Source organism: Diorhabda carinulata, chromosome 7 (assembly GCF_026250575.1).
Source record: "Diorhabda carinulata isolate Delta chromosome 7, icDioCari1.1, whole genome shotgun sequence".
Taxonomy (NCBI): domain Eukaryota; kingdom Metazoa; phylum Arthropoda; class Insecta; order Coleoptera; family Chrysomelidae; genus Diorhabda; species Diorhabda carinulata.
This window is the reverse complement of record NC_079466.1, coordinates 12,699,684-12,726,568: the sequence shown is the minus strand read 5'-3', so window position 1 is coordinate 12,726,568 and position 26,885 is coordinate 12,699,684. Positions and strand designations below refer to the sequence as shown.

The 26,885-nt window shown below is 29.7% G+C and overlaps 5 protein-coding genes across 10 annotated transcripts in view; 2 read left to right on the top strand and 3 right to left on the bottom strand.

Moving 5' to 3' along the window:
- LOC130896130 (homogentisate 1,2-dioxygenase) overlaps positions 1 to 6,866 on the top strand; it is an 8,130-nt gene extending 1,264 nt beyond the window's left edge. Inside the window, exons 3-6 of the mRNA XM_057803939.1 lie at positions 2,099 to 2,282; positions 2,337 to 2,740; positions 6,305 to 6,613; positions 6,666 to 6,866. Coding sequence (XP_057659922.1) covers positions 2,099 to 2,282; positions 2,337 to 2,740; positions 6,305 to 6,613; positions 6,666 to 6,788 — 1,020 coding nt within the window. The 3' untranslated portion in view covers positions 6,789 to 6,866. The remainder of the gene's footprint in view (positions 1 to 2,098; positions 2,283 to 2,336; positions 2,741 to 6,304; positions 6,614 to 6,665) is intronic.
- LOC130896128 (galactokinase-like) lies at positions 41 to 15,540 on the bottom strand. Of its 5 annotated transcripts, none has more exons than XM_057803932.1 (8): positions 15,211 to 15,523; positions 11,093 to 11,263; positions 10,860 to 11,037; positions 10,648 to 10,804; positions 10,137 to 10,262; positions 9,900 to 10,081; positions 472 to 902; positions 41 to 297 (listed from the first exon to the last, which is right to left on the bottom strand). In XM_057803932.1, exons 2-8 carry the CDS (start codon positions 11,252 to 11,254, stop codon positions 43 to 45), a joined length of 1,491 nt encoding a protein of 496 aa, XP_057659915.1. In that variant the 5' UTR covers positions 11,255 to 11,263; positions 15,211 to 15,523; the 3' UTR covers positions 41 to 42. The 5 variants fall into 5 exon arrangements, with proteins under 5 accessions (XP_057659915.1, XP_057659914.1, XP_057659916.1 ...); XM_057803931.1 differs by lacking the exon at positions 15,211 to 15,523 and adding an exon at positions 12,793 to 13,082; XM_057803936.1 differs by lacking the exons at positions 41 to 297; positions 472 to 902 and adding exons at positions 6,853 to 6,999; positions 8,481 to 8,755 and having other exon boundaries at positions 15,211 to 15,540.
- LOC130896138 (protein obstructor-E-like) lies at positions 3,260 to 5,513 on the bottom strand. The gene is made up of 2 exons (XM_057803953.1): positions 5,005 to 5,513; positions 3,260 to 3,871 (listed from the first exon to the last, which is right to left on the bottom strand). Exons 1-2 carry the CDS (start codon positions 5,354 to 5,356, stop codon positions 3,381 to 3,383), a joined length of 843 nt encoding a protein of 280 aa, XP_057659936.1. The 5' UTR covers positions 5,357 to 5,513; the 3' UTR covers positions 3,260 to 3,380.
- Positions 10,269 to 17,721, top strand: LOC130896131 (clusterin-associated protein 1). 2 transcript variants are annotated; one of them, XM_057803941.1, is made up of 6 exons: positions 10,269 to 10,600; positions 14,306 to 14,502; positions 14,596 to 14,781; positions 14,838 to 14,933; positions 15,558 to 15,775; positions 17,210 to 17,721. In XM_057803941.1, exons 2-6 carry the CDS (start codon positions 14,353 to 14,355, stop codon positions 17,658 to 17,660), a joined length of 1,101 nt encoding a protein of 366 aa, XP_057659924.1. In that variant the 5' UTR covers positions 10,269 to 10,600; positions 14,306 to 14,352; the 3' UTR covers positions 17,661 to 17,721. The 2 variants fall into 2 exon arrangements, with proteins under 2 accessions (XP_057659924.1, XP_057659923.1); XM_057803940.1 differs by lacking the exon at positions 10,269 to 10,600 and adding an exon at positions 14,063 to 14,114.
- Positions 17,715 to 26,885, bottom strand: LOC130896133 (serine/threonine-protein phosphatase 2A catalytic subunit beta isoform). Its single transcript, XM_057803945.1, has 6 exons — positions 26,750 to 26,885; positions 26,376 to 26,495; positions 24,685 to 24,899; positions 23,669 to 23,915; positions 21,910 to 22,202; positions 17,715 to 21,645 (listed from the first exon to the last, which is right to left on the bottom strand). The coding sequence occupies exons 1-6, from the start codon at positions 26,843 to 26,845 to the stop codon at positions 21,573 to 21,575; spliced, it is 1,044 nt and encodes a 347-aa protein (XP_057659928.1). The 5' UTR covers positions 26,846 to 26,885; the 3' UTR covers positions 17,715 to 21,572.

Genomic DNA, 26,885 nt, shown 5'->3' with positions numbered 1-26,885 from the left:
AATAAATATATTTATTAATTTAAATATATATATAAATATATTTTATTTCTTCTTTTTGCCTTTCTTTTTTCTAGAGGCTTTCTTTTCCATATAAGCCCGCCAATACTTTTGGATTTTTCTAGCTGATCTATCTAAGAAGAATTGGTAAGCCATTTCATTGAATAACCGTTCCTCTTCTTCTTCTTTTTCGGCCATCAGTATATCGTATTCCTCTTCTTGTTCGTCTATTATTTTTTGAACTTCATCTATTTCCGCTTTCTTTTTGTCGTATTCTTCTTGGAGTAGATCGAACTGCGCCTTTTATAAAAAAATATAATTAGAAAGTTCAATCACCTCTTCTTCTATTTTTGTTACAAATAAATATTTTTTTGTTTCGATTTCATTACTAAATTAATAATGTTAAACCTCTATCGTATTAATGGTTTATCTATGGAATATAATGTAGAGGTGTTAACTAACTGTTATATATACCTGTTTTTCGCCGATATCTTGATCGAATGTATTTATCCAATTCTGTAGTTGCGTTTCGATTTTGGAACGTTTAGCTCTCGAACTGTCTTCTTGTTGCAAATTCGTTCGAAGCACGTCTTCGTAATGTTTTACAATCTTTTCCGCTTCTTCCGCTAAAACGTGTTGTTTTTCTTCGCTTTCCAAAGTCTTGTACATCATTTCTTTTTCGGAATCTCGTAGGGTTCTACCCATTTCTAGCTCGAAGTTTTCCCTAACATTTTGTATCTTTTCGTTGTACATTTCAACAATTTTCAATTTCTCGTCAAGTTGTTCTTCGAGTTCTTTTCTTTGTTTTTTAAGCTGCTCTTTTAAATCCTCGATAACGACAGTCAACGATAAATTTGATTTGTACGCTCTCCTTAATTCCTTATCCATTGCTTTTTCTTGTTCCCCTGTAATTAAAATGAGATATTTCACATTCCTAATAAGTAGAAATACGAAATAATTTTTAATAATGGTGTGTTTGAAAAAACGATTGTCTCATCTCTGCTATGGAACAGTCTAAGTTTATTTTTAAGGTACGTCCTCTTGTTTAGAATTTGTTAGAACGTTTAAAATCGCGACGTTTTCATATTGTGCAGAATATCTAAGAATACATATTATTTTTATTTTTACCTGTAACGTAAACTTTTGTTTTCGTAATTTCCTTGAGTTCTTGTAACAGTTTAATGAGATCCACAACCTGTTTATCCAATTTCGGTTTTTCGGCTAAACGTATAGCGGATTGTATGCATTTATTATGAAATAATATATCAACTAGTTGATATACAGCTGGGTTTGGAAATGCTTCCGGTAAAATGGCGGTAAATTGCGATCTCCTCATCGATTTATTCACCTTTAAAAAACGTTCATTAATATATGTTTTCCATAAAACGTCAAATAAAACAAACCGTTCCAAGTCTCAGACTATCCTGAATGTTATCAGTGAAATACAATTCTTCCAAGGACAGTGGTATACCCCATTCGTTAAAAATATCCAAAACGAAGCTGAGTTCGTTGGGTTTTAAATGTTTCCTTATCAATTCGGCGTCATTTTCTAAAATGAATGGCAAATGCGCGATAGTATTCATTTTAGCCATGCATATGTTCAATATATAAATGACCCTGTCTGCTTGTATTTTCAAATTCATTTCATCTGGCGTCATTTCAACATCTTTAAATCTATTAACGAACTCGTTGAGTTCGTCATCGATTTCTATATCTGTTAATATAGAACGTGGGGTGTATGACGAAGGCATTTTTTATTATATTTCAATTCTGTTATCAAATAATTTTGTTCTGGCACTAGTTTCACCATACACAATATTTATCTTGTTTCTATGGTGCGTTACCATGGAGATAAAACGAACGCACTTCAGTGTAGTACAAAACCACGTAGTAGTAACCATAGATAAATAATATAACGTAGTGGAATATTTCGTTGATAACTTATTAGTAAAAGATCACAATATAAAAAATGAAGATTATATATATATATATATATATATATATATATATATATATATATATATATATATATATAAGATTGTTGATATACGAGGGGTGGTTCATAATTAGTATTAAACGAGTTTATTTAAAAATATTTTAGTTGCTTTGGGAACCTTTTGATTTACCAAATGTGACTAAAAAAGTTGATTTTGTTGACGGTTTACATACTATAGGAGGAGCTGGTGATTCTAGATGTAAAAATGGTCTCGCTATTCACATTTACTCCTGCAATATTTCCATGACTAACAAAGCTTTCTATAACAGCGACGGCGACTTCCTAATAGGTAAGTAAACGTCGTATAATTTTGAAATAAACGATTCAATTATTTCTATTGCAGTTCCACAAAGTGGTAATTTGAAAATAAAAACGGAATTCGGGGTAATTCACGCGATACCAAACGAAATTGTTGTTATTCAACAAGGGATGCGTTTTCAAATCGAAACAACAACGCCATCTAGAGGATATATTTTGGAAGTATTCGGTAGACATTTCGAATTGCCCGATTTGGGTCCGATCGGAGCGAACGGATTGGCGAATCCGAGAGATTTTTTGACGCCAGTCGCTTGCTACGAAGATCTAGACGAAAATTTCGATATCGTGTCAAAATATCAGGGAAAATTATTCGTTTGTAAACAGGATCACAGTCCTTTCGACGTCGTGGCTTGGCACGGGAATTACGTGCCTTGCAAATACGATCTTAGCAAGTTTATGGTCATCAATTCGGTTTCTTTCGATCACTGTGTAAGTATAAGTAGAAAAAATTACATTTTATCGATTGTACTTTATATTTATCTATGTGTATCTGTATATTTATCATTGAACAGAAATTAACGTTCAAAATTTGAAGTATGACTTATGACAGTTGACATTTATTACATAGTTGACAGTAATGACGAATGATTGATTATACACGGCTGACGTCACCTGCTGTCGTTACAGAGCTGTCATTTTTATTATTGTTCTCAATATTTTTTGCATTCACCAATTTTCAAAATTCAAAAACTACTCACCCCCGAGAAGGGGTGGTATCCACTACCAAGGAAAAAGCAACCCCCGGTATAGGGTAGATTTTAAGTTGAGGAGTGAACCTGAATCCAAATTTTTACGAAAATCAGTCCTGTATACAATAAACGCATATTATACTCTTTTTTACCGTCATTGACTGGACTATTTAGATATAATTAAAACACCAATGAAAGATTAAAATTATCGATTTTTTTTTGAAAAATTTTTATTAATAGGATAGAAAAAAAAAACGCATTTTAATGAACTATATTTATTTAAAAAAAATTCATGGTAAAAAAATATAATTTCTCGTTAAAAAAGATCCAAAAATTACGAAAATAAAAACTTATGTACACGTGACAACATGGCAATAAAATTATTCTTCATTTTGTTGTGGGTGTGGTCTTTGCTTCCTCTTGCTGACTTTAGTAGCCTTCGGTCTCGGCGTTGGAGGGTTTTCCAACTCCATCAGCTGTTCATCTGTCAATCGGCCTTTGTACCAATCGGCGCATTCGGGTACGTTCCTCGCCCACGTGCATCTTTTGCCTACGTCGTCGAAGACTTGTCCGAGTTTGCAACCGTTTCTTCTCGGGGCGTTGCCGTTGATGCAAACGAAGAAATATTGACAATCGTCCGGATCGGCGTATCTCGGATGAGTGATGGCTACCTCTTCGGTTACTTTCGGACATTGAAATTCGAAAACTTCTTCGGACGTACAACCGGATCGTTTAGCTTCGTCCGGCCATGAACAGATGCCGGATTTTTCGTTGTATACGAGACCGTTGGGGCATTGGATCGGGTTGAATTTACCGTCTACGCAAAAGTAAAATTTATCACAAATGTTTCGGGACTCGTGGGCGAAGTATCCTGAAAAAATTATTGTATATTCAAAACAAGACACCAATTAATTGTTTCAACTTCTACAGTATATTTCAATTTTCAAATAAATCGTAGAATAAAGTAAAAAAATACATGTGAGGAACAGTGTCCGTTAACAATTACGTTAAATCAGATTTAGAAAAAAGTAATTATTAGAATTACAGTATAAACGTGGTTTATCTCTAACTTCATTGTTTCAAATCTTGAACATAGATAAAGATAAAACATAGAGATATAATAAAATTGTACCGTAAGTTTATATTACCTACATTAATTAGGCTAAGAAAACAGCTACGTCAAAATGACATTTGACTTTTTCGGATGTACATGTGTTGGTTTTTCTTCATAATAGGGGCAAAACAAAAAATTGAATAGCCACCTTTAAGTTTTATGTTGTTTTTAAGCAATCACACATGAAATAAATTATAGAGCTACAAAAAAATATAATTTGTAAGCACCTAACTTCATGCCACTTTCACTGCATCAGCTGTTTCAAGTTTGTAATATTGACAAAAGTAAATAATGGAGGTATATAAATATGACGGTTCCTAAAGTTCATATTACGTACAGTATTTTTGTTTCCAATCAAACATAGATGAAAATAAATGATAGAGGTACAACAAAAAGGTTTTCCAAATTTCATAACACATTCGTTTTAAATCTTGAACATAGATAAAAGTATAGAATAGAGGTATAGTATTTTTATAATACTAGTTTTATTTATTGATTTAGTTTGAATCTCATAGAAAAATGTAAATAATAGAGGTCAATATAAAAGACGAAATCGTTTAAAATTGAAACTTAATTGGCTACCGCACAATAGATAAATTTGAAAATAGTGAATACGAAAAATGTGAAACTACGTTATTGAATGGAATTTTTATTACAAAAAACAATTAGTTAATCACTTTCACTTTTTGCGAAGTCTCCTATTCAAATATTTTCAATCCACAGTAGTTATTAACATACAGGATGTTAATTTTCATAGAAAATAGCCAATAAAAAATAAAAAATATTACTTGAAAAAAATGTCAATTTTCTCACGATAACGTTAAAAATGACCGATTTTAACATAGAACCATTGATAAATAATATTTTTAAACAAAAGACTTTTCACTTACCGTGTTTTCTGGGACAATGTTCGCTGGGTTGGGGTTCTTGCAATTTAGGCCTCGACGAACAATCAATATTGAAAGGCAAATCACATTTTTCATACTCAGAACTATAGTCATTAAAAACTTGTCCATCTGGACATAATTTTTCAGTTATTTTACCGTTATTGCAATGGTAATATTTATCGCACTGTTCCGCGTCCGCGAAATAACCATCAGGTTCGGGACATTGATCAGATATTTCAGAAACGTCTTCTATTGGATCACTTTGGGGTTTTCTGTTTCGATTTTTCGCACCACTCACCCCCAACGCTAACGTTACCACGAAAACGAAAGTCCAAATATAAGAATTCATCGACATAACTATTTAACACGACACGCTACACTGCCGCGGTAAAAGAAGTTCGAGACTTATATGTGCAGGAGGGGCGTGTAGAGATGGGAGTTGAAAACATTAAGAACAGTTATTTCGTTATTAGACAAAAAGCAAATTGAAAAAGTAGGAGAACAATAGTTGAAAAAAAATAATATGAGAATGCAAATTCATATTAAGTATAACATAAATAAAGAGAGGTTGACCAAAAATTTGAATTTTGAATTCCACGATTTTATTTGCATAGATCGTGATTTGCATCTTCAACATAGATAAAAAGTAAAGAATAGAGGGTTATTTAAATGTGAGTTTATGATTTCTAACACATAGACAAAAGTATAGAATAGAGACAAAGAAAAAATAATATGAAAATCAGAATTCACGAAAAGTGTTTATACCATTTTTTGATATAAATACCGGAAATTTTTCAAATTTCTCTATACAGTTTATTATATTATTACAGTAACAATTCATAACTTTCAACAGATTTCGACATAAAGCTACTTATTCTATATCCATTTACGAAGAATTGCTCTGTGAATTTTTATATTTGAATAATCACTTGTAAAATATTTCCAATTTTCAAAAAAATATTACAAATTTTTACTTTTTATTTGTTACTTTTCGCTATAACTGTTACATCAATAATTTAATCCCATCTCTAATGTTAAATACTTTCTCTTGTTCTTGTCAAATGACCTTCAAAACAAACAATGGTTTACAAGTATAATATTTAGGATCGTCAGGGTTTTCTCGGTAATTTGTAGCAATTTTAACAAGTATTAAAATATTTTAAGCTCATCAAAAATATAAATCAACACGTTTTTCGTAAAATTAGATATTTTTTTCGAGAATTCTTTTTAAGTCAGTAATCATTTGAAGTTAGATCTGTGTTTTACGCCGTTGCCAAGTTTATTATGATATAACGCATTTTAGGATCCTTCAATTTTCACAGTTCTCACTTGTCAGTCTGATAGAAAAGGTACTGCAATAGCAGATTTCGTTATATTCCCACCGAGATGGTCGGTGCAAGAACACACTTTCAGACCGCCGTATTATCACAGAAATTGCATGTCGGAATTTATGGGGCTGATACTTGGGGAGTATGAAGCTAAAAGGGGAGGTTTGGCGCCGGGAGGGGCAACGTTGCACAGTGCAATGACCCCTCACGGTCCCGATGCGAATTGTTTCGAAATGGCTTCTAATGAAATTTTGAAACCGACGAGAGTAGCCGAAGGAACACAGGTGGGCGGTACTAAAAATTTTCAAAATTTGTCGATTAACGATTGTTTTTTAGGCATTCATGTTCGAAAGTTGTATGGGGATAGCTTTGACGAAGTGGGGATCGAAGACGTGCGACAAACTGAATCCAAATTATTACAAATGTTGGCGAAACCTTCAGAAACATTTCAAAAAGTGAAATTTCGGGAAAACAAAATTAAACACTGAAATTTTTTGTTGTAAAAGTTATTTTTGAAAATATATTTTTTTAAGTTTTGATATTATATTTATTTACATGAGCAAGGTACTGCAGATGCTCCAGAGCTGGCTTTACATACATAAAAGGTCGGTTGGCCTTTATACTTATTTTTTATGTTGTCCACAACTTTTTGTACGGATTGTGAATATACCTAGAGAATATAACGATACCATGAGTGCACTTGTGATGATGAATTTTTTCAAAAAAACTATAGAAATAACCACAAAAACACAAATTATTTCGTTGAAATAGTACATCTATCACAAAAAATATAACGAAAACTGTCACTGAGCAGAACTAACCTTTATACACTTTGCGTTTTTTCAATTTCTTATACGAATTTCATTATTTTTTCGTACAATTATTTATCGAAATTTTACTAACAACAAATTCTAAAAAGTATCACATATTCCATTGAAATGATTTGTTTATCTCGTAAATTGACAGTTAAAGTAAATAGATAAAATAAAACAATAGAGATACAACAAATAATGTTCTTCACGAAAGTTCATTTTACATACATATTGTTTACGTTGTAAATCTCGAACATAGATAAGAGTATCGTAATAGAGGTATACAAAAATGCGGGCTCATAGTTTGATGTGTTGAATTTAACATAGATAGAAGTAAAAAATAGAGATAAACAAAACCGTGTGATCGAAATTAGTAATTTCATTTGAAGTAAATTCTGTTCTAATTATAAACATTGATAGATGTAAATAAAAACGACAGTTCGTATTTTGTTTTGTCAAATTGAATATAGGGAGAAACAAAAAATAGAGGTTCAATAAAAATTACGAATTACGCTGATTTCCATTGTTGAAATTCTATTTTTGTCGATTTGGATCAGAAATAGACAAAAATAAAAAATAGAGATACGTTGTATGTTTATTCAAATTAAACATAGATGAAAGAAAAATACAGAGGTTTTCCAAACGCTACTATATGATCTTATTTTGTACATATATTAAAATGAAAAAGTGAGGTTTATAAGTTCTTTAAATAAACATAGATAAAAGGAAATAGTAGAGATATTCATAAATGCTGGTTTATAATTTCTCGAGACCATAGATAAAAATAAATAGATATAAAAATAGACATAAAAATCGGTTATAATTGACTGTTTCCATTTTAAACCATGAACATAGATAAAAGAAAAAAGTTGAATACAGCAAAATGATAATTTGATAGTTTCGAAATCATAAGCATAGATAAAAGAAAAATATAGGGGATTGATGCGAGTTCATTTCTCGTACATAGACAAATATAAACAAAAGAGGTAAGTTGCGATAAATTCCACATTGATACTGATCTTGAACATAGATAAAAGAAAAACAGAGCAGTGCCAAATTTGACCAAGCAAGTTCATTTTTTGTATATTATTCTAGTTATTTTCAGCTTAAACATAGATAAAGATAAAAATAGAGGTGATTGACATAGAACAGATACTAATCATTCATAGACAAATTCAAAGAAATGCCATTGGAAGAGTGTTTGTTAAAAACCTTAGTTGGCCTCAAAAAACGCCATCAATTGACAGTTTCTGTCACCTGTCAGATATTCGAATGTACCGATTACCGTTTGAGATGTGCTATTTCAACGAAATTTTCTATTGCAAAGTGAAATAATTACCAACGTCACCGTACATCCGCCGAAACCGCCTCCCGTCATTCGACTTCCCAAAACTCCATCGACCTCCAACGCCAAATCGACCAACTGATCTAATTCGGGACAAGATACTTCGTAATCGAGGCGCAACGATTTGTGACTTTCCGTCATCAGTTCGCCGAATTTACAAAAATTTCTTTGTTTCAACATTTCGGCGGCTAGCGTCGTTCTGGTTATTTCGGTGATGACGTGTCTAGCCCTCGAAACTATTTCTTTACCGGTGTTTATAGATTCCAAATCTAGAAACACATTTTCCTTCGAAAAACTATTTCTCCCAAAATCACCCTGTACATTTCATCTACATTTTTAGTAGTACAATTCACGCCCTGTATATTTCACTAACATTTACGTCGAATCTAAGCTATAATTTTTAAAAATCATTCTGTATATTTCACTAACATTTCTCGAAACTTGCAAATCGTTATAACTTGGGTGAATCACCCTGTATATTCCACTACCATTCGTCCAATTTAGCGCGGAATCTAATAATTTTTTTAAAATATCGCTCTGTATATTTTACTAACATTTGTCGTATTTGTGAACCGTTATGAGTAAATCACCCTGTATATTTCACTAACCTAACATTCGTCGAAATTTGCGTTGAATAAAATATAATTCGTTCAAAAGAGACGTGTACCACCCTGTATATTCATCAAACATTTGTTCAAAATCTAGTTCGTAATAGAATACATGTATCACCCTGTATATTTTACTAACATTCGTCCAAACTTCCTGTTATAACATGGTTAAATCACCTTGTATATTTAACGTAAATTTTCGTTTTGTCTAAATTTGCATTTTTCAAAATATATTTCAATTTAGTCAGAAAATTGAACACCCGTATATATTACTAGCATTTAATCTGGACACATTTTGCTTCCCATCAAAACACATATGAAACACTCTGTATACTACAATCAAATTCTTCTAAATTTGCACCCCGTTACATTATAATTCGTTTTTAAAAATACGCGATTCATCCTGTAGGTTACGCTTGCAATATTCCAAATGTGTATGCCATTGGAATATAATATCCCCCTCCCTGTATATTTCATTCAAATTGTATCATCAAAACATAAATAGCATCTCAAAAAAATATTTCGACAAATAAGTACACCCTGTATAACATTTAGTCCAAATTTTCATATCACCAAAGTATAATTCGTTAAAAAAAATAAGAGATTAAATCTCCCTGTATATTTACTTTGCATCCATTCAATTTTGTAGTTTGTCAAAATTCATTTAAAAAAAATCGCGAACACACTGTATACATTATTTACATTCAATATATGTACTCTGAAATAGAATTTCGTCAAAATATAGTTCTAGAAAATAGGTGAGTCACGCTGTATATAACATACAACTCGTTTAATTATTACTTACATTTAATGTCGTCCATATTGGCGTCCCTCAAACTGACTTTTTTGAGTAACATGGCCGCCTCTTCGCATTGTTTTCGTCTCGACGAATATTCACTTCCGGTGAGTTCATGTTTGACGTTCGAATTCGTTATAAGTATAACGACGTTTTGATCTGAAAACGGTATCAAAATCGACGTAAGATGTCTGAAAAACAAATAAAATGCAAACGGGAAATAAATGTACCGAGGAAAATTTTTACCTGCAATCAATTAATAAAGCGTGACCTTCTTTACCCATAAAAGATATAAACTGATCCATTATTCCGCACGGAACACCGGCATACTCGTGTTCCGCTTTCTGACATGCTAATGCCTTGTCATTAACACTGAAAATCATGATTAAATATAAATAATAAACAAATAAATAAATCTACTAATAAAAATTTTACGTAAAACAACTTTTTTTTTAATGTTGCCAAACTTTTAAACTCCATAAAAATAAATTTAATGAAAATTTTATAAGTTAGAAGAAGACAAGATGGCCAACGTCTACGAATGTCTTGTGAATTGTGATAACAATTTTTTACGTGTAGTTTTCAATTTTCATCATATTATTTTATGATTTATAAATTATTAGTGTCAATTAGTGTATATGTAAATATTTAATCATATATAGTGATACAGTGAGTGAGGATTATTTCGAATCAGTATATTCTTTTTACGAGTAAGTAAATTTGAGATTATGTATAATTTTTTCTCTACCCAACTTACGATACTTTGGTTTTACTTGATGTCAATTGATCTAAAAATGTATAAGTGGCAACTTCGAGTGCTGCACTGCTAGAAAGACCGCCTCCTAAAGGTACACTCGAGTGAATTACGGCATTAAAAGCTGATGGTATATTTCCTATATAATTCGCTATAACTCCTGAAATTAGTAATGAAAAATAGTTTTGAAAATTATACAGTGCGGGCAAAAATACCTTTTACGTATACTGCCCATTTTGGTCCGTCTTTATTTATTGCTCTAATTAAAGCCGTAGGTTGTGGTAATTCGAAAGTTGTTTGTTTTTCTTCGTTTTCAAAATCGAACGTGGTATAAATAGTTACGTCATTTCCTGTCATTTTTTTACCTACGATGACGGTAACTAAAGGTAGTGCCTGAAAGTGCGCGTGTTTTATTTAAAGCATAAATTCATTTGACGAAAATACTTGCCATTGGCATAACGAACCCATCATTGTAATCAGTATGTTCGCCAATCAAATTCACTCTACCAGGCGCGTAAACTGCGACATTGGGTTCGTCTTTAAATTGTTGACGAAAAGCCGTTTTAGCTTCGTTTATTAGTTGATCGATGGATTTTATTTCGGCAACCATTTTGTTTTTCTACAGACAAATCAGTTCTATCTAATCTTTATAGAATTTAAATGATTTTATACAATCAATTTCGAGTGTTTATAAGTTTGATTAAATTGATTTCAATTCTAATCTACCCATAGTAACCATTACTTTCAATAATATTTAATTGGTAATTATAAAAATGTTGTACCGGATGTCCCAATTAGGAATATCAGAAATTGTTGTGACCAGTTCGAAAATGTCAATTTTTGTAAAATCAACGCGTTTTTCAGAAAATTTTGCGTATATTTAATATTACAACTTTTGGTCTATCTTTTAAAATAAGAGGTAGGGGCGAGTGGGGAATTTATTATAGATAAACCCCTATAACTTCGGTTTTACTTAACCGATTCTAACGAACTTGATCTTGTTAAAAAAAGTTTTTTTTTGTTAAAATAAGGGTAATAATTTCGATACACTCTAATAAGAAACGTACACGCTAGAGGGCGCTATTTAATCCTATTTTGAAGTCTAGTTATGTATAGAAAATGTTAAACAAGATTAGTATTCAACAAAACCGACGCATTTTTCAGAAAAGTCTGCGTATATTTCATATTACAACTTTTGGCCTTATCTATTGAAATAAGAGGTAGGGGCGAGTAGGAAATTTATTATGGAAAAACCCCTCAAGATATATTAATGATATATTTTTATTGGGACACCAGGTATATTTATAAAATCAATTAGGGAACTGCTTATTAGGGAATAAATTACAATTTACGATTTTACATTTCAATAAATAACAAGCTATAAATAACACGAAAACATTTTTTGGAAACGAATTTAAACCAAAAGATAACAAATATGTGTTTTAACCTTCAACCAAATTAAAGTTCATTTCATTTTTTTAATATCTTGTCTTCGATCGACATTGTAGATGCACTGTTGCCATATAAAAATATAACTAAATAATAAAATTCAGTTTTAAAACTCCATGAAGTGCTGATGATCTTGGCAATGTCAATAGTTCGAATTTATGAAAATAGTATATTATCATCAGTCCTTAAGGAGCATAAAACATTTTAATATGAAACGAAAGTTAGTAAATATCACGAATTATCACGAATATTATGATCCTCATTACTTTTGAAATAATATATAGAAATAAAACTCTATTCAGCATGATTTTATCTAATATCTGTCATTTTTTCAAAATGTCATGTTCAGGTATCGATTAATTTTCAAACGCACTTGGTAAACGAATCGTTATTTGAGGTTGATTAATGAAAAAATAATATTTTACAATAATTTTGAGGTTATGTTCATTAAAAGGCACAAAATTCTCCAAGTATTTGTCTTTATACATATTTACATAACGTAATTCATTTGTAATAAATTATTAACGTATTTTAGCTTTTATTTTTACTTAACCCTGTATAAATTATTCATCTAAAGAATTTCGATCACTCTATACAAGTATAGATACCAAAGAATTTATTTGTTCTATCTTTTATTTGAAATGAATATACTCAAAACGTAATTTTTGATTAAAAAAATATTCAAAAATTTCTACTTACTGGACTATAAATAACCGAAAAAAAAAATTTTCACAATAAAAACAATAATTCTTTTAAAAAGTTCAAGTTTATATTGACATTGAAATTGATCATCAACCGGTTTATAAAACTGACAACATGCTACTAACATAAAATTCTGTTGGTTTTTATACACGTGATGTTTTTAATGATAACAACACCAGTGACGTGGCGCGAGTTGTTGCAAATAAACTATTAGTCCATACAAATTTAACTTAGAACATTTAATATATGAATGTCATATGTTTTTCTTATTCAGAGACCACAGAACTAACGGTAGTTATGAGTCTTATAGTATTTTTGACATAAAACACAAAATTAATAGAATCATGAATGTTTATCATAATACATAGTCCAGGCAAATTTATTTAAAAAGATGATTTTCGAAAAAGGGCATGCCACATGCTTTTTTTATTGTTTAGTATGTCAATACTGTGAAAAATGAAGGTCATAACTTTTGCGGAATTATTTAATGTTTCAAAATATAGTTTTACTTAGCAAGTTTATTAATCGTGGAGAAAACAACTGCTTAGAATCTGAACGCCATCTAGAGAGACGAAACTTTTTAAAATAAAGTTCAGTAACCACATTATTTTAGAAAATATCTGTATCGAAAAACATTTGAAAAGACCTATTTAAATCTGGAAAATTTCAATTAATAACTATTATAAACTATTTTTTATTGGAAATAATCGAAAAAACTTGAATTTAAACATTTTTTTTAATTTGTGACGTAAATAGTTGCCGAAAATTAACGACAAACCTCTAGTTTAATGGATTTTTCCAATATCCACAACTTCTTTCATACATTAAAGGTCATAGGAGCAGTTTTTTCTTAAAATAAAAAAAACATATTTATTATTTTAAAACATCTTTTTTTAAACGAATTTGCCTGGACTATTTATTATGATAAACAAACATTCGCGATATTATGAATTTAGTGTTTTGTGTCAAAAATACTAGAAGATTTACAATTATTAGTTCTGTGGTCATGATAAACATAGATAAACAATAAGACATAACGGTTGTGCATTTTATGACGTGAAAACTTTTACATCTACTACTGAATGTTAAAAAAGAAGATATTTTTATTTGGCGCGACTAGATTGAAATCGACAATATGTTTTTGAACGCTAATTTTTCCGAAATTCAATCTAACAAATATTATTTCAATATCGTAACTGACTGTATTATAAAATATTCGATTTGGCAACATCGTATTATACTCATTATTCGTTACCTAGCAACCGTTTTCATTTCAGTTACATCAAATAATATAAAAATGTCTTACAGAGATATTCGCAGTAAGTTTTTTTTTTAATTTTTGTTTTTGATATCGAAATTTAATAAGCAACATTCTATTTGTAGTTTCGTTACGTAATACGAAAGATAAGCTTGTATATTTTCAAAATTAAGTTTATAATTAAACTAAATATATAAATATTTTCATTTTTTATATACCGGTGTACTTAAAATTAATTTTATCTACTTTTAGACCTGATAGAAACCCTCAGGGTATTAGGTTACCCAAATTTAATATCAATGGAAAGCTTTAGGTCGCCCAATTTTCCATTGGTGGCCGATTTGTTGTTGTGGCTTTCAAAAAGATTCGATCCGGATACGAATATACCTCCCGGAATCGATACCGAAGATGATAGAGTTAAATTAATACGAAACGTAGCGGAATTTATGGTAATATTTCGCATAAAATAAATCTGTGTATTTATCACCGAGTAAGTTGTTTTTCAATCGCACCGTATATCGAGAAGTATATATATTTTTTAGGCTATAAAGGGGAATATTAGGTTAAATACGAAGAGGTTATACCAAGCAGACGGTTATGTCATTAAGGAATTGCTAAAAATAACTTCGATATTGCACGAGGCGCTTTTGAGTAATTTGGAACGGGAAGACGACGATCAAATCGATGAGAATATTTTAGATTTGAGAGAATTTGATATCACCGATAAAGTATATCGTCATTTTTTCATAGAAAATTATCTATTTATATTAATTTCATATTACAGATTAGCGAGTTGAAATTCTCGAGGCAATTAGCTGGAGAAGTTACTAAAACTGGTTCAAATTTATATAATTTGTTGACCAAAGAAGTTGATTTAAAAGTAATAATAAATTTTTTTTATAACTTATCGAAAATATACTGGGAAAGTACTGAATCTCGAACTGTAACATGTTTATCGCCATAATTTTTTTTATATTATTTCTTACGTTTTTGAGTGTATATTTATTTATTTTCGTTATATTATTTAGTTATTTTATCTATTTATATTCATTTAACGATTATAATCACAACAAATCGAATTACAAACACAAATTTTCACTTCTTAACCTCACTTCTCATTTTCCCTCAACTATTTATATATAAATAAATATACTTACTTTTACATGTTCTTGTATAGATTTAAACTTCTATTTTTCCAAAAAACACTAAAAAACTAACACAATCACTTTTTTTAACTAAAATTAATGTTAAAAATAAATCACATAAACTACATCTTGTTACTAACTTATGACATTACACTTTCCCGGTTTATTTTAACACAATGGCGTATTGGGGTTCGTTTATATATTGTATATTATTCTGGAAAAATCTACTTAAATGATTATATCAGGTGATATATTTAGTTCTACAGGGTGTTTAAATGATGATAAAATGAAAGTTTTTCGGACTTCTAGTGTACGTCACTGGTTTACTTGATTGGAGTATTTGATGTTTCGTTTCTTAGGTGGCGCGCCATAAAAGTATCGCGCGTCAATTTGAATTATCAGAAGTAGAGTCCGGTATAAGGGAAGCTATAAAATTGATAAACGTAGAGGTAGAAGAAACTAAACAACTTATCGAAAATGTAGCTGCGACTGAAGCTAGTCTCGATTCTAAAATTGAAAAACGAAACGTCGAAATTGGTAGATATGAAAAAAGATTACAAGCATTAAAAAAAGTTAGGTAAGTCGCTTTTTTATATTAAAATATAAATTATATAATGAGATTTTTACCATTTTTTTTTAATTAAATTATTATTAATATATATTTTTTGGTGTAAATATAAATATTTATTCGTGGTTCATATAATAAAACATGGCAACACTGTGTTTTATTTAACAAATAGGATATTCCAACCACGTGATTCAATATGGCGTTTATGCTGCTACTACTATTTTCACTGGCAAAAGGAAAGTGACGTAACATCTCTTAGTATGAAAGTCAATCAGTGGGGGTTATCGATTCGTTCACAATTTCTCATAAATTTAAATTTATGCATTATCAATTATTGAAATAAAACATTTCAGTTTGTTCTTTCTTAGGTATTAATAATGGATTTTTTCAAAAGAAAACAAAAACATTTCTGATTATTGTTAAAACAATTAAAATTGTAAAATAATCGAAAAGCATCGATTCTTTTCAAGTCATTAAAAGCGTCTAAGGGAATCGTGAGTAGTCGTGCAAGATCGTTACTTCTTTCACATATTTCGTAATTTTCTACAACAAAGTAGAATTAACCTGTAATTGTATGCTCTAAGAATGAAGTTTCATTGTGTGTTCTTGGTGTTTTTTTTCGAGTTAATTACATTTTATAATGTTATAAATATGCTGAGTGAATATTTTAAGATAGTGATATAGTCAAATTGGAATGTGCGTCAATGGTATGTTTATAAATCTATTTATTCTCCCAATTTGCTTTTTTTAAACAAAAAGTTAACTTTATAAAAAATAATTATATATAGTTATACAGAGATTTAACATGTTTAAATATAGTATCTCGTAATAACTTCATTTGTTTATTGACGCCATATTTGAAGAAAAATTGAGAGGTCTAATTAATATAAATAAAATATTTGCTACGTTGTCAGGTTCGATTTTTTTTTTAGGGAAGATCAGAAATTCGAAATAAATTAAAAAAAAACTGCCATATCGATGCAATTCAAGTTTACGTAATAATTTTGATGGAATTAATAAAAAAATTATAGAATTTCAAAAAATAAGACGCTATAGTTTAAAAAAATATGAATAAAAACAAAGTTTAGCATAATTATTTTGTAAATATATATTTGCTATGTTGTCACGTTTACTTTTTCTTCATGGAAAGTTCCAAACGACGTAATTTTATGATTAAAAGTGAGATATTTGACTAATTAGAATGTTTTTAATCAAATTTTTATTGAAATAATTAATTATTTCACTCAGTTTTTTCTCTAAATTTCCAAAAAGTTATGAAAATTATAAATAAAAACGAAATTTAGTATAATTACGTAAATAAATGTTTGCTATGTTCAATTTTTTTTCAGGGAAAATCGGAACTTTCAGTCATTTTTTCATAAATTTTCACGCAAATTGGTCCCCCCCCAATACGAAATTTTTCCTTACCTTAAATTCTTTCAGACCAGCATTTCTCGACGAGTTTACGGCTCTGGAAAAAGAACTGGAAGAACTTTTCGTCCGATATTCTATACGTTTACGCTGCCTGAATCAATTAGAAAAACAATTCGCCGAATCGGAAACAGCGCAATTGGAGAAACAACTCCAAATAACCCTACCCCAAATACAGACGATACCGTTGGAGGAAACGGACGAGAATGATATTTTTTTAGAAAAAGAAGAGGAGGAGAAAAAAACGCGCGGTACTACGAGCGATAGAAGAACTCAGCCGCCACCTTTGATCGATAATCGATCGTCAATCGATTTTAGTTCCGATACGGAATCCGATGATTTGTTTATCGATAGGGACGAGCCGGAATTAATGCAATCGGATGATTCGTTGGGTATGGAGATCGCTTCCGGTGATAGGAGAGCTCCTTCCGGTAGGTTGGTAGGCAGCGACGACGATTTTTGATTTTTTTTTCGATTTTTTTGAATTGTTTTGAGGTAAATAAAGTTTGACACCAAGTTAGAAATATTTTTTATTTACTGAACGGCCATATGAGCAGTCTTTAAAAAAAATTTGAAAAATGAAATAATATTTTGTCGTTTATTCGATATCCGAGCGTCGATTTTTTCAAACTGTCATTTTGACGTTCGAATATCGCTAAAACGTTAATTTCCGGTTCCGTTTTTAAAATAATGACGTGGTTGAATGAAAATAAATCGACATTCTGTCAAAGTGACAAAATAATCAATGTAGACAACATTTTATGGAAAAAATCGATTTTTTTTCGATTTAAGAGAACATTTCGAATGTTCGAAAATCTGAATTGGAATTTTTTAGATACAAAAAAGTATATTCGAAAAATCGTCATTTTTATGTCGAAATTTACTAAAAAAGAAGAATAAATCGAAAAAGAAGAAGATTTAAAGCAAAACGAACATTCAAGTCAAATATAAGCGTCATTGATTTGAATTTCTATAAATACTTGAAAATAGAATAAGAAATGGAAGAATCAAAAAAGAAGAACAATGACATTTAAATGTCAAAATTTACTTGAAAAAGGAGATATATATATACTGGAGTAAATTGAATAAAAAAGAACATCAAATCTGAAAATGTCAAATGTTAGTTTTGAAACGAAGACTTTGGAAAAACGACATTTAAATGTCGAAATATGGATCAAAAACAAAAATAAGTAGAAGAAAACACAAGTAGAGGCAAAATAAAGATTGTATTAAAAAAAAACAAACATTTAAATCAAATATGGACATAGGAAGAAGTACATTTGTTTATAAAATCGACATTTAAATGTCAAAATATGATCAGAAAGAAAATAATGTAAAAAAGCTAATTGAATCAAATATGGGCACAATAAAAAGCACATTGATGCATAAAATCGACATTTAAATGACAAAATATGATTCAAGAAAGAAAATAATGTGAAAAACGCAAATTGATTCAATAAATTCGAGGATTGATTCAAAAAAGAAATATTTGAATCAAATATGGGCACAATAAAAAGCACATTGATGCATAAAAGTGACATTTAAATGTCAAAATTAGCTCGAACACAAAAGAAGGTGAAAAAAAGCAGAATGAATTGAAAACGAAATACTTAATAAAAAACATACATTTGAATCAAATATAAGTACAGTAGAAAGCACATTGATTTGTAAAATCGAAATTTAAATGTCAATTGTAGCTTAAACACTAAAAAGAGACAATAAATCAAGTGAATAAGGGCATTTAATCAGAGAACTAATATTTAAATCAAATATAAGCACATTAGAAAGCACAGATTTGTAAAATCGACATTTAAATGTCAAAATTAGTTAAAGTACAAAAAAAGATTTAAAAAAACGTGAATTCAATTGGAGAAGGGCAATAAAAAAAACAAACATTTGAATCGTATCATAGACACAGTAAAAAGAACATTGATTCATAAAATCGATATTTTCAAATGACGTTTTTTACTCAAAATTTTTTAGAAAATGTGTAAAAAACAAAAAACATGAACGTCAAAAAATATACGAGGAAGTGCGAAAAAGTGAATAAACGTTAGAATAAAAAAAACATTGATTCATAAAATCGATATTTTTAAACGACTTTTTTTGACAGGAAAAAAATTTTGGCTACATTGACTATCCCCTCAAGTTTAGTTTACGCTATTATCAATATACGACAAAAAAATATGGACACCGAATTGGTACACAAACGGCAACACTAAATAAAAAAACAACGTCGACATTCTCAATTTTCTTCTTCTATGTGATAATAACCTAAACGTTCAAAATCACAACGTCAATTTCACCACTAGTCAATACTACACCTGTCATACGTCAAACGATGACAGTTGACGTAACCGAGAATGTCGCATAATTTTGTACATTTTTGTATATTCTATTTTATATATATATAAATAAAAGGGGTACCCTCATTTGAATTGTGCATTTTGGTATTGGTGGGGGGGGGGGTTATGATTTTGTTTATCAAATGATGGTACCCCCCTAAAAAACAGGTGTTGCACGCACTAAAAAAACATATTAATTAAACAAATGCCTTTTTTTTAAATATTATTCAGTAAGCATCGAGTATACACTAATTTCATGCATTAAAATACCTTAGAATATTTAACATTGTTTTATTTTTTTTTAATAATTTTTTTCCACTAACGGCGCAAAAAGAATCAACCCGAAACGTCGTTTTTTCCCATAAAATCATACAAAAATTTTTTGGGTTTTTACAATTTTTTTAAAATTAAAATCATTTTTTTGTCGTTTGAGATGAAAATCGATATTTATCTGTAAAAATTGAATCTAAATTTGTTAATATTATAATTACACAGAAATGAATCAAATTATTTACTGTAGTGTTATATCTAAAAAAAAGTGCCAATGATATTCCAAATGTGTAAAAAAAGTTTATATTGGATTACCATCTAGGGCATTCAAAATTGTTGTGTTGTACGTGATTAAATAACGTATAAATGTAGAAAAGCTGCTTCAAATATGTAAAAACAAGCTTATATAGCACAAATGGTATTCCAGTTATGTAAAAAATGTTTATTTCGGATTACAGAGTATAAAAACATTGTTTCCTCTACATTGTTGTGTTTTATGTGAAATAATAAGATGTGAAGGTAGAAATGGTACTCAAGATAAGTATAAAATGAGCTTTATTATTACAAATGGTATTCCTGATGTGTAAAAAAAGTTTATTTTCGCTTAAACTGTAAAAACATTCAATATTCTCGTGTTTTATGTGGATAAATAACATATAAGAACAAGTATGGTGTTCTTGATATATGAAAAGTGGTAATCTTGGAATACCAAATGTAAGTGAAAAAACGAAAATCTTTGAAATTGCTTTAAAACATTGAATATAAGAATTTTTATAGGATTTTATTTACATAAAAAAGTTCAAATGGTATTCTTAATGTGTAAATGATTTTTGTCTTGGTATACCATTTGCAAATCAAAAAGGGATAGTCGAAATTGTCTTGAATCATTCTATAAAACGAATAGAAATTAATTGTAGTGTTTTATGTAAAAAAAGTGCTGATGGCATTCCTAACGTGTAAAAAGTAGACATTTTGGATTACCAAGTGTAAAAAGATATGTTAAAAACGTTGTATAGTCAAAATTATCGTAAAATATATATAAAACGACTCCAAATGAATTCTCGTAAACTTGTACACAGAAATTTTTGAGTACGAATGGTGTTCTTAATGTGTAAAAGACGCTTTTCACGGAATACCAATTGCAATAGAGCTTTGAAAAACTGTGAGTATTCCAAATTATTAATTCAATAATAATTGAGACGACTCCATATAAAGTTTGATCAGGCGTTTACACAAAATACTGGAATTTTCGGTACTAATGGTGTTCATGGTGTAAAAAGTGGTAATTTCGGAGTACCAAGTGTAAAAAGAGCTTGAAAAACTGTGGATATTCAATATTATCAAAAATTAACAATTAGAAGTACATTTTAAAACACTACGAATTTTTTTACGTTAAATTCAATATACAGGGCGGGGAAAAATGTAAACGACGTTCTCAATTCTCTTTACCCCCTCGTATAAAAATCCTGGCGATTTTGGCGCTAACTTTTTTTTTCGATTTTCAAAAACTTGATAACGATTCAAATAAAAATAGGTTCGGTCTAAGGGGTAAATAATCGTACGAATCTTCGGCGAATTTATTAACCGTTATCAAAAAAAAATGGACAAAATAATAAAAAAAATATATGTATACGTAAGGTAACGCCATCGAAATATTTTTTTTTTAATAAAAACTATGCTTCCTTTTTTGTGGTTGAATGATACATTGCGTTCGGAAAAAAAATAAAAAAAAAAGAAAAAAACAATATTAATAAGTGTATTTAAAGGAAATAGTCTGGAGTTCTACGCGTAACATGCGGTTCGCCACGTCTCGGTGCCGGATCGAACTGTAAGCTGCAAAAAACAAAAATTTTCTGTATTCAAAAACCTTTTATCAAATTAAAATGGAAAAATTTAGAATAGATTGAACAAAAAATGAAAGATCCAAGGGGACGTAAAAAGTAGAAAGAACAAAAATAGAAAGTTTCGACGAGACTTATGAAGTAGAGAGAACATAAATAGAAAGTTTCGACGAGACTTAGGAAGTAGAAAGAACAAAAATGTAAATTTTCGAGGGGACGAAGGTGAGTAAGTAAGTTAAACCGTAATAATACTTACAACGAATATTTAAGAGCGTCGTCTAATTCCATAATGGCGGCTTGGTTCCCGCACCTGTAGCAATAATTCGGCGCGCTGAAGATGGTGACGACGTTTCGATCGTGACACCAATTGTATCCTTCCATTACCAGCTGGTGCGCTCTCGATACCAAAGTGAGACCGTTGCTGTGATTGAAACTTTCCGATATATCTTGACCAAAAGTGTAACCGGCGCCTCTCGGGGAAATACCCCAACCTCCGCGATCGTCGGGGTCGGACCACAGGAGATCGCACATAGGACCTTCGTGTGGTACCTGTACAACAAAATTTTACGAATAAACATCAATTTCATAAAAAAGAACAAAAAAAAAACGAGAAGAATTGATCGGAATAATTAATAGTAGTTTAAATGTCACAACACCTCTAATAAAGAAAATATATGGAGCTAGAAAAATCAAAAGTAGTTCAAATGTCACAATACATCTTACATATAAAGTACCAGAAGCTAGAAAAGTAGTTCAAATGTCACAATCTCTTATAAAGAAAATGCGCGAAGCCAGAAAAGTCGAAAGTAGTTCAATTGTCACAATATCTTTTACAAAGAAAGTATAAGAGGCTAAGTAGTCTAAGCGGATAGAAAAGTGAAATGTAGTTCAAATATCACAATATCCCTTTATATAGAAAATGAGCGAAGCTGGAAAAGTTGAAAGTACTTCAACTGTAAATAAGTCTCTTACAAAGAAACTATAAAAGGATAGAAAAGTGAAAAGTAGTTCAAATGTCTCAATAACTCTAATAAAGAAAGTATAAGAGAATAGAAAAGTAAGAAGTAGTTCAAATGTCGTGATATTTCTAATTAAGAAAATATATGAATCTAGAAAAGTGAAAGGTTGTTCAAATATCACGTCACCCATTATAATGAGACTAGGAAATTGAAAAGTAGTTCAAATACTATGATATTCGTTAAAAAAGTAGGTGCAATGTACAATAGCTTCATTCTGTAACAATTGTACTACTTTAAAGGTTTTATACCCTATCAAACATTGTATACTTTTTTTATAGCATATACCGTGATATTTGAACTACTTAATCATTTTCCAACGTGTCAAACATTGCATATATATTTTATAAAATATACTGTGACATTTGAACTACTTTTTGTTTTTATAGTCCATAATATATTTGATTTAGTTGTTTTAGAACATATATCGTGACATTTGAACTACTTTTTTCTTTTCTAACTTGTCAAACATTTTATACATATTTTAATAACATATACAGTGACATTTGAGCTACTTTTTGTTTTTCTAGTGCATTTTATATTTGATCCAGTTGTTTTATAACATATATCGTGACATTTGAACTACTTTCCATTTTCCATATCTATTTCCCCATAACTATTGAAAAAAATCATTCAAAATATATTTGTTTCTTTCCATTTACAGATGGGATATCGATTAAACGCTGTTAATAATATGTTCGAATTAAAAATTGAATTTGAACTTTATCAAAAAAAATAACATAGTGTATATTTTTTTAATGATTCATCTTTGACATTTTCAATAAATTTTAGTCATTGGAAGAAAAAAAAGATAAAAACATTGATAACATTATCCTATGCAATAATGGGAATTAGAAATCGATAAGATTTATTTGTATCCACAATACCACCTCGAAACAATCAATAAAACATATTTGGGAAACAATTATCCACTTCTACGCCATAAACGTTCAGAAATTGTTCAAAAAAAATTATTATGGTGATTATATGATGACATACTTCCTGTAAGCGGTCTAGGGCTCTAATGTGGTCCAAAGTGTCGATGCTGGGGCTCAATCCACCGTGCAAACAGAAAATTTGACTATCAACGAGAGCAGTTAAAGGTAAATAATCAAACAGATCCGTGAAGAATTTCCAAACATTGGCGTTACCGTACTTCCTCAAACACTCATCGTAGAAACCATACACTTGAGTAATTTGTCTCGATTCATGGTTACCTCTTAATATTGTAATTCTCTCTTTGTACCTACAAATATAAAAATATAAGGAAAAAAATTAATGCTATCAATAATTAATGATAATTATTGATAGTAGTAGTTCAAATGTACCATACGGTTAAAAGTCTGATCATCAATAGTATTTGATAGAAATTCTTCGAAATAACACGGATTATCATGAAAATCCACTTGGAAGTGGTAAATACCTCAAAGTTCAAAAATTATATTATAAACATGTTTATATATCTACTTAACAGTTAGAAACAATTTTAATGCACAAAAAACCTTGTTTGTATTATTTTTGCAATTTTATACAATTAGGGGCGGTTTTTAAAGAATAAAACTTTGCAAATAAATCATAAACTACCTGATAACCTATAAAAAATATAATATTTATTATAAATACTCCTAAAAAATATATTAAATTGTAAAAATTAATGTTTTCTTCAAAATCAAGGTTAAGGATGGATTTTCCAAGGGTTAATTTGTTGGGAAAAAATTATAAGTTGCATTTGAAACATAACTCTTACTGGTTAATGTTTATTTCATACATAAAAGCGATATTCAACTCAAGAAATGTTAATTTCTTCGTTTTCATTAGAATGGGTAGTTTTCACCTGTAAACAGCAGGAAGAACACATCGTGCATAAACTTGCGATGGAAACAAATTTAATACCGAATTTTCATATAAAAATCGATGTACGGAAAAAAAAATGGTTAGGTTATGTTATATTTATACCGAGGGTGAATGGACTATAACTCGCCTAAATATCAATTAAAACGTGAAAATTTCTATACCTGACTTTTAGTGCTACCAATAGAGTGACAGTCTCAACGGAATAATATCCACGATCAACATAATCACCCATAAATAGGTAATTTGTATCCGGACTTCTACCGCCTATCCTGAACAATTCCATCAAATCATGGAATTGTCCATGGACGTCTCCGCAGACTGTTACAGGACATTTTACTTCTTGTACATTTGATTCTTTAGATAATATTTCTTTAGCCTAAAAATTAATACAAAAAACAACTCTAAAACTATAAGAAATAAATATATAGTGATTGGTTAACATTTTCAAGTTACCCTTTATGTTTAACAACAATTAGGGGGAAAACAACCACATTTCCACTTATTTTTATGATTATATCAATCAGGAGAAAACTTTAGAGCATAGTAATAAGACAAAATAACATTTTTCATATTTCCATTCCTCTTGTTCATCTTATCGATTTTCATTGCTTTGTTTTTAAATTTTGTAGTCATAAACATGTATCTTCATGCCAGTAGTTCATTTGTACTGTTCCTGTCTTACAGCCTCATTTTTCCCATATAAGGGTTGATGTGGTTACAAATTTTGATCCTACATGCTTGTAGCTTCCTACTCAAGGATACCGGTTTGCTTTTTGTTGATATTTGGAAATTTTCCATTCTTTTTCTCAATTTTCTAATTTTTACCATTTCTCCTGGTCTCTTATCGACAGGTAGTTCATTTGTACGATTTTTATTTGTTCCTGTCTTGCAGCTTCATTTTCCCCTTTTAAATGTTGACGTGGTTACAAATTTTTATTTAGAATATTTAGAAATTTTCCATTCTTTTCCTCAATTTTCTAATTTTAACCGTTTCTTCTAGTCTCTTATCAAGTGGTAGCTCATTTGTACCATAAGAAATATCTATTTGTTCTTGTCTTGCAATACCACAACTTTTTCTATGATTTTCTTCTAACTCTTTTACTAAGCAGTACTTCATTTGTACCATAACAAATATTTCGAATCTCACCTGTTATAGTTCACTTTTCCCCTACTAAGGGTAGTTTTCAGTACAAATTGAACCAAATCCCTTTTTCAGCCCCTTCAGATAAAAAATTATTATCCACACCCCATTTTCACCACTATTTTCTATGATTATGAAAATGTCTTAGTATAGTATAGAATAAAATTATATTTTGTGTTGTTTTATTATGTTTCTAGCCTATTTTGAACAAAAACAGCGTCTATAAATATCAGTCAATTACATTTTTATATGATATAACAATTTTCGATATTTTTGTGAAATAATAAATTTTAGAAATTCTATAAAATAAAATAAAAAGAACAAATAAGTTTTTTAATGCCCATCTATTAAAAATATATTCAAAAGTCAATAATTTCAATAAAAACGTTATATCTAATTAGTATAAAACCTCGTAAATAAGACATATTAATATTAATGAAAATATCAGAAATAATTATTAGTAAGATAAAGAATTGCCCAGAAATTGACTTAAAATATAGAAACATGCATAAACTATAACAACATCGGATACCGGATGAAATTTGATCTAAAAATAATCCATAATCTTAAACTATAAAACCGAGCAGTCAGAACTAGGTTGTGTACTTTTGATAACTACATTGATGAGTAATACGATATAAAGAAATTTAGAAAAAAAAAATAAATTTTGTCCTTATATGTAATATAATTTATAATTACTGTATAACTTACCTTATCACATAGTGTTTTCACTTGATTTTCTGTTAATTGCTTGCAATCATTTAACTGTTCTATCCACTGATCCAGTTCTTTACACGAAGCTTTATCGTCCATAATTACTAAGTTTTTTATCTTTAAAATAAAACAAATCTATTACTAACAGGTAAATGCACAAAGTTAACACCAAACTAGTTATTTATATATATCCTTAACTTTATCATTTGAAAATCTTTTACTAATTACAAATACAACACACCAAAATGGCGATATCTTGAACATAGAAGATCACGGAACGGATAAAACGCCAGAAAATGAATGCCGTGGAAGGGGAAGACATGTGACGGGGCGCTCAATTTAAACGATATGTTCGTTTTAAATTATTTTACCTTGCTTTTTTCGGGCTTATCAATAGATTCTACCGAAGTAATCAGCTTTTGAGACGGCATTTTCATAGGTTTATTCAAATTAGCGGCTTTCATCATAAATGCTATCTGTTTTTTCGCCCTTCAAATAATTGGAATT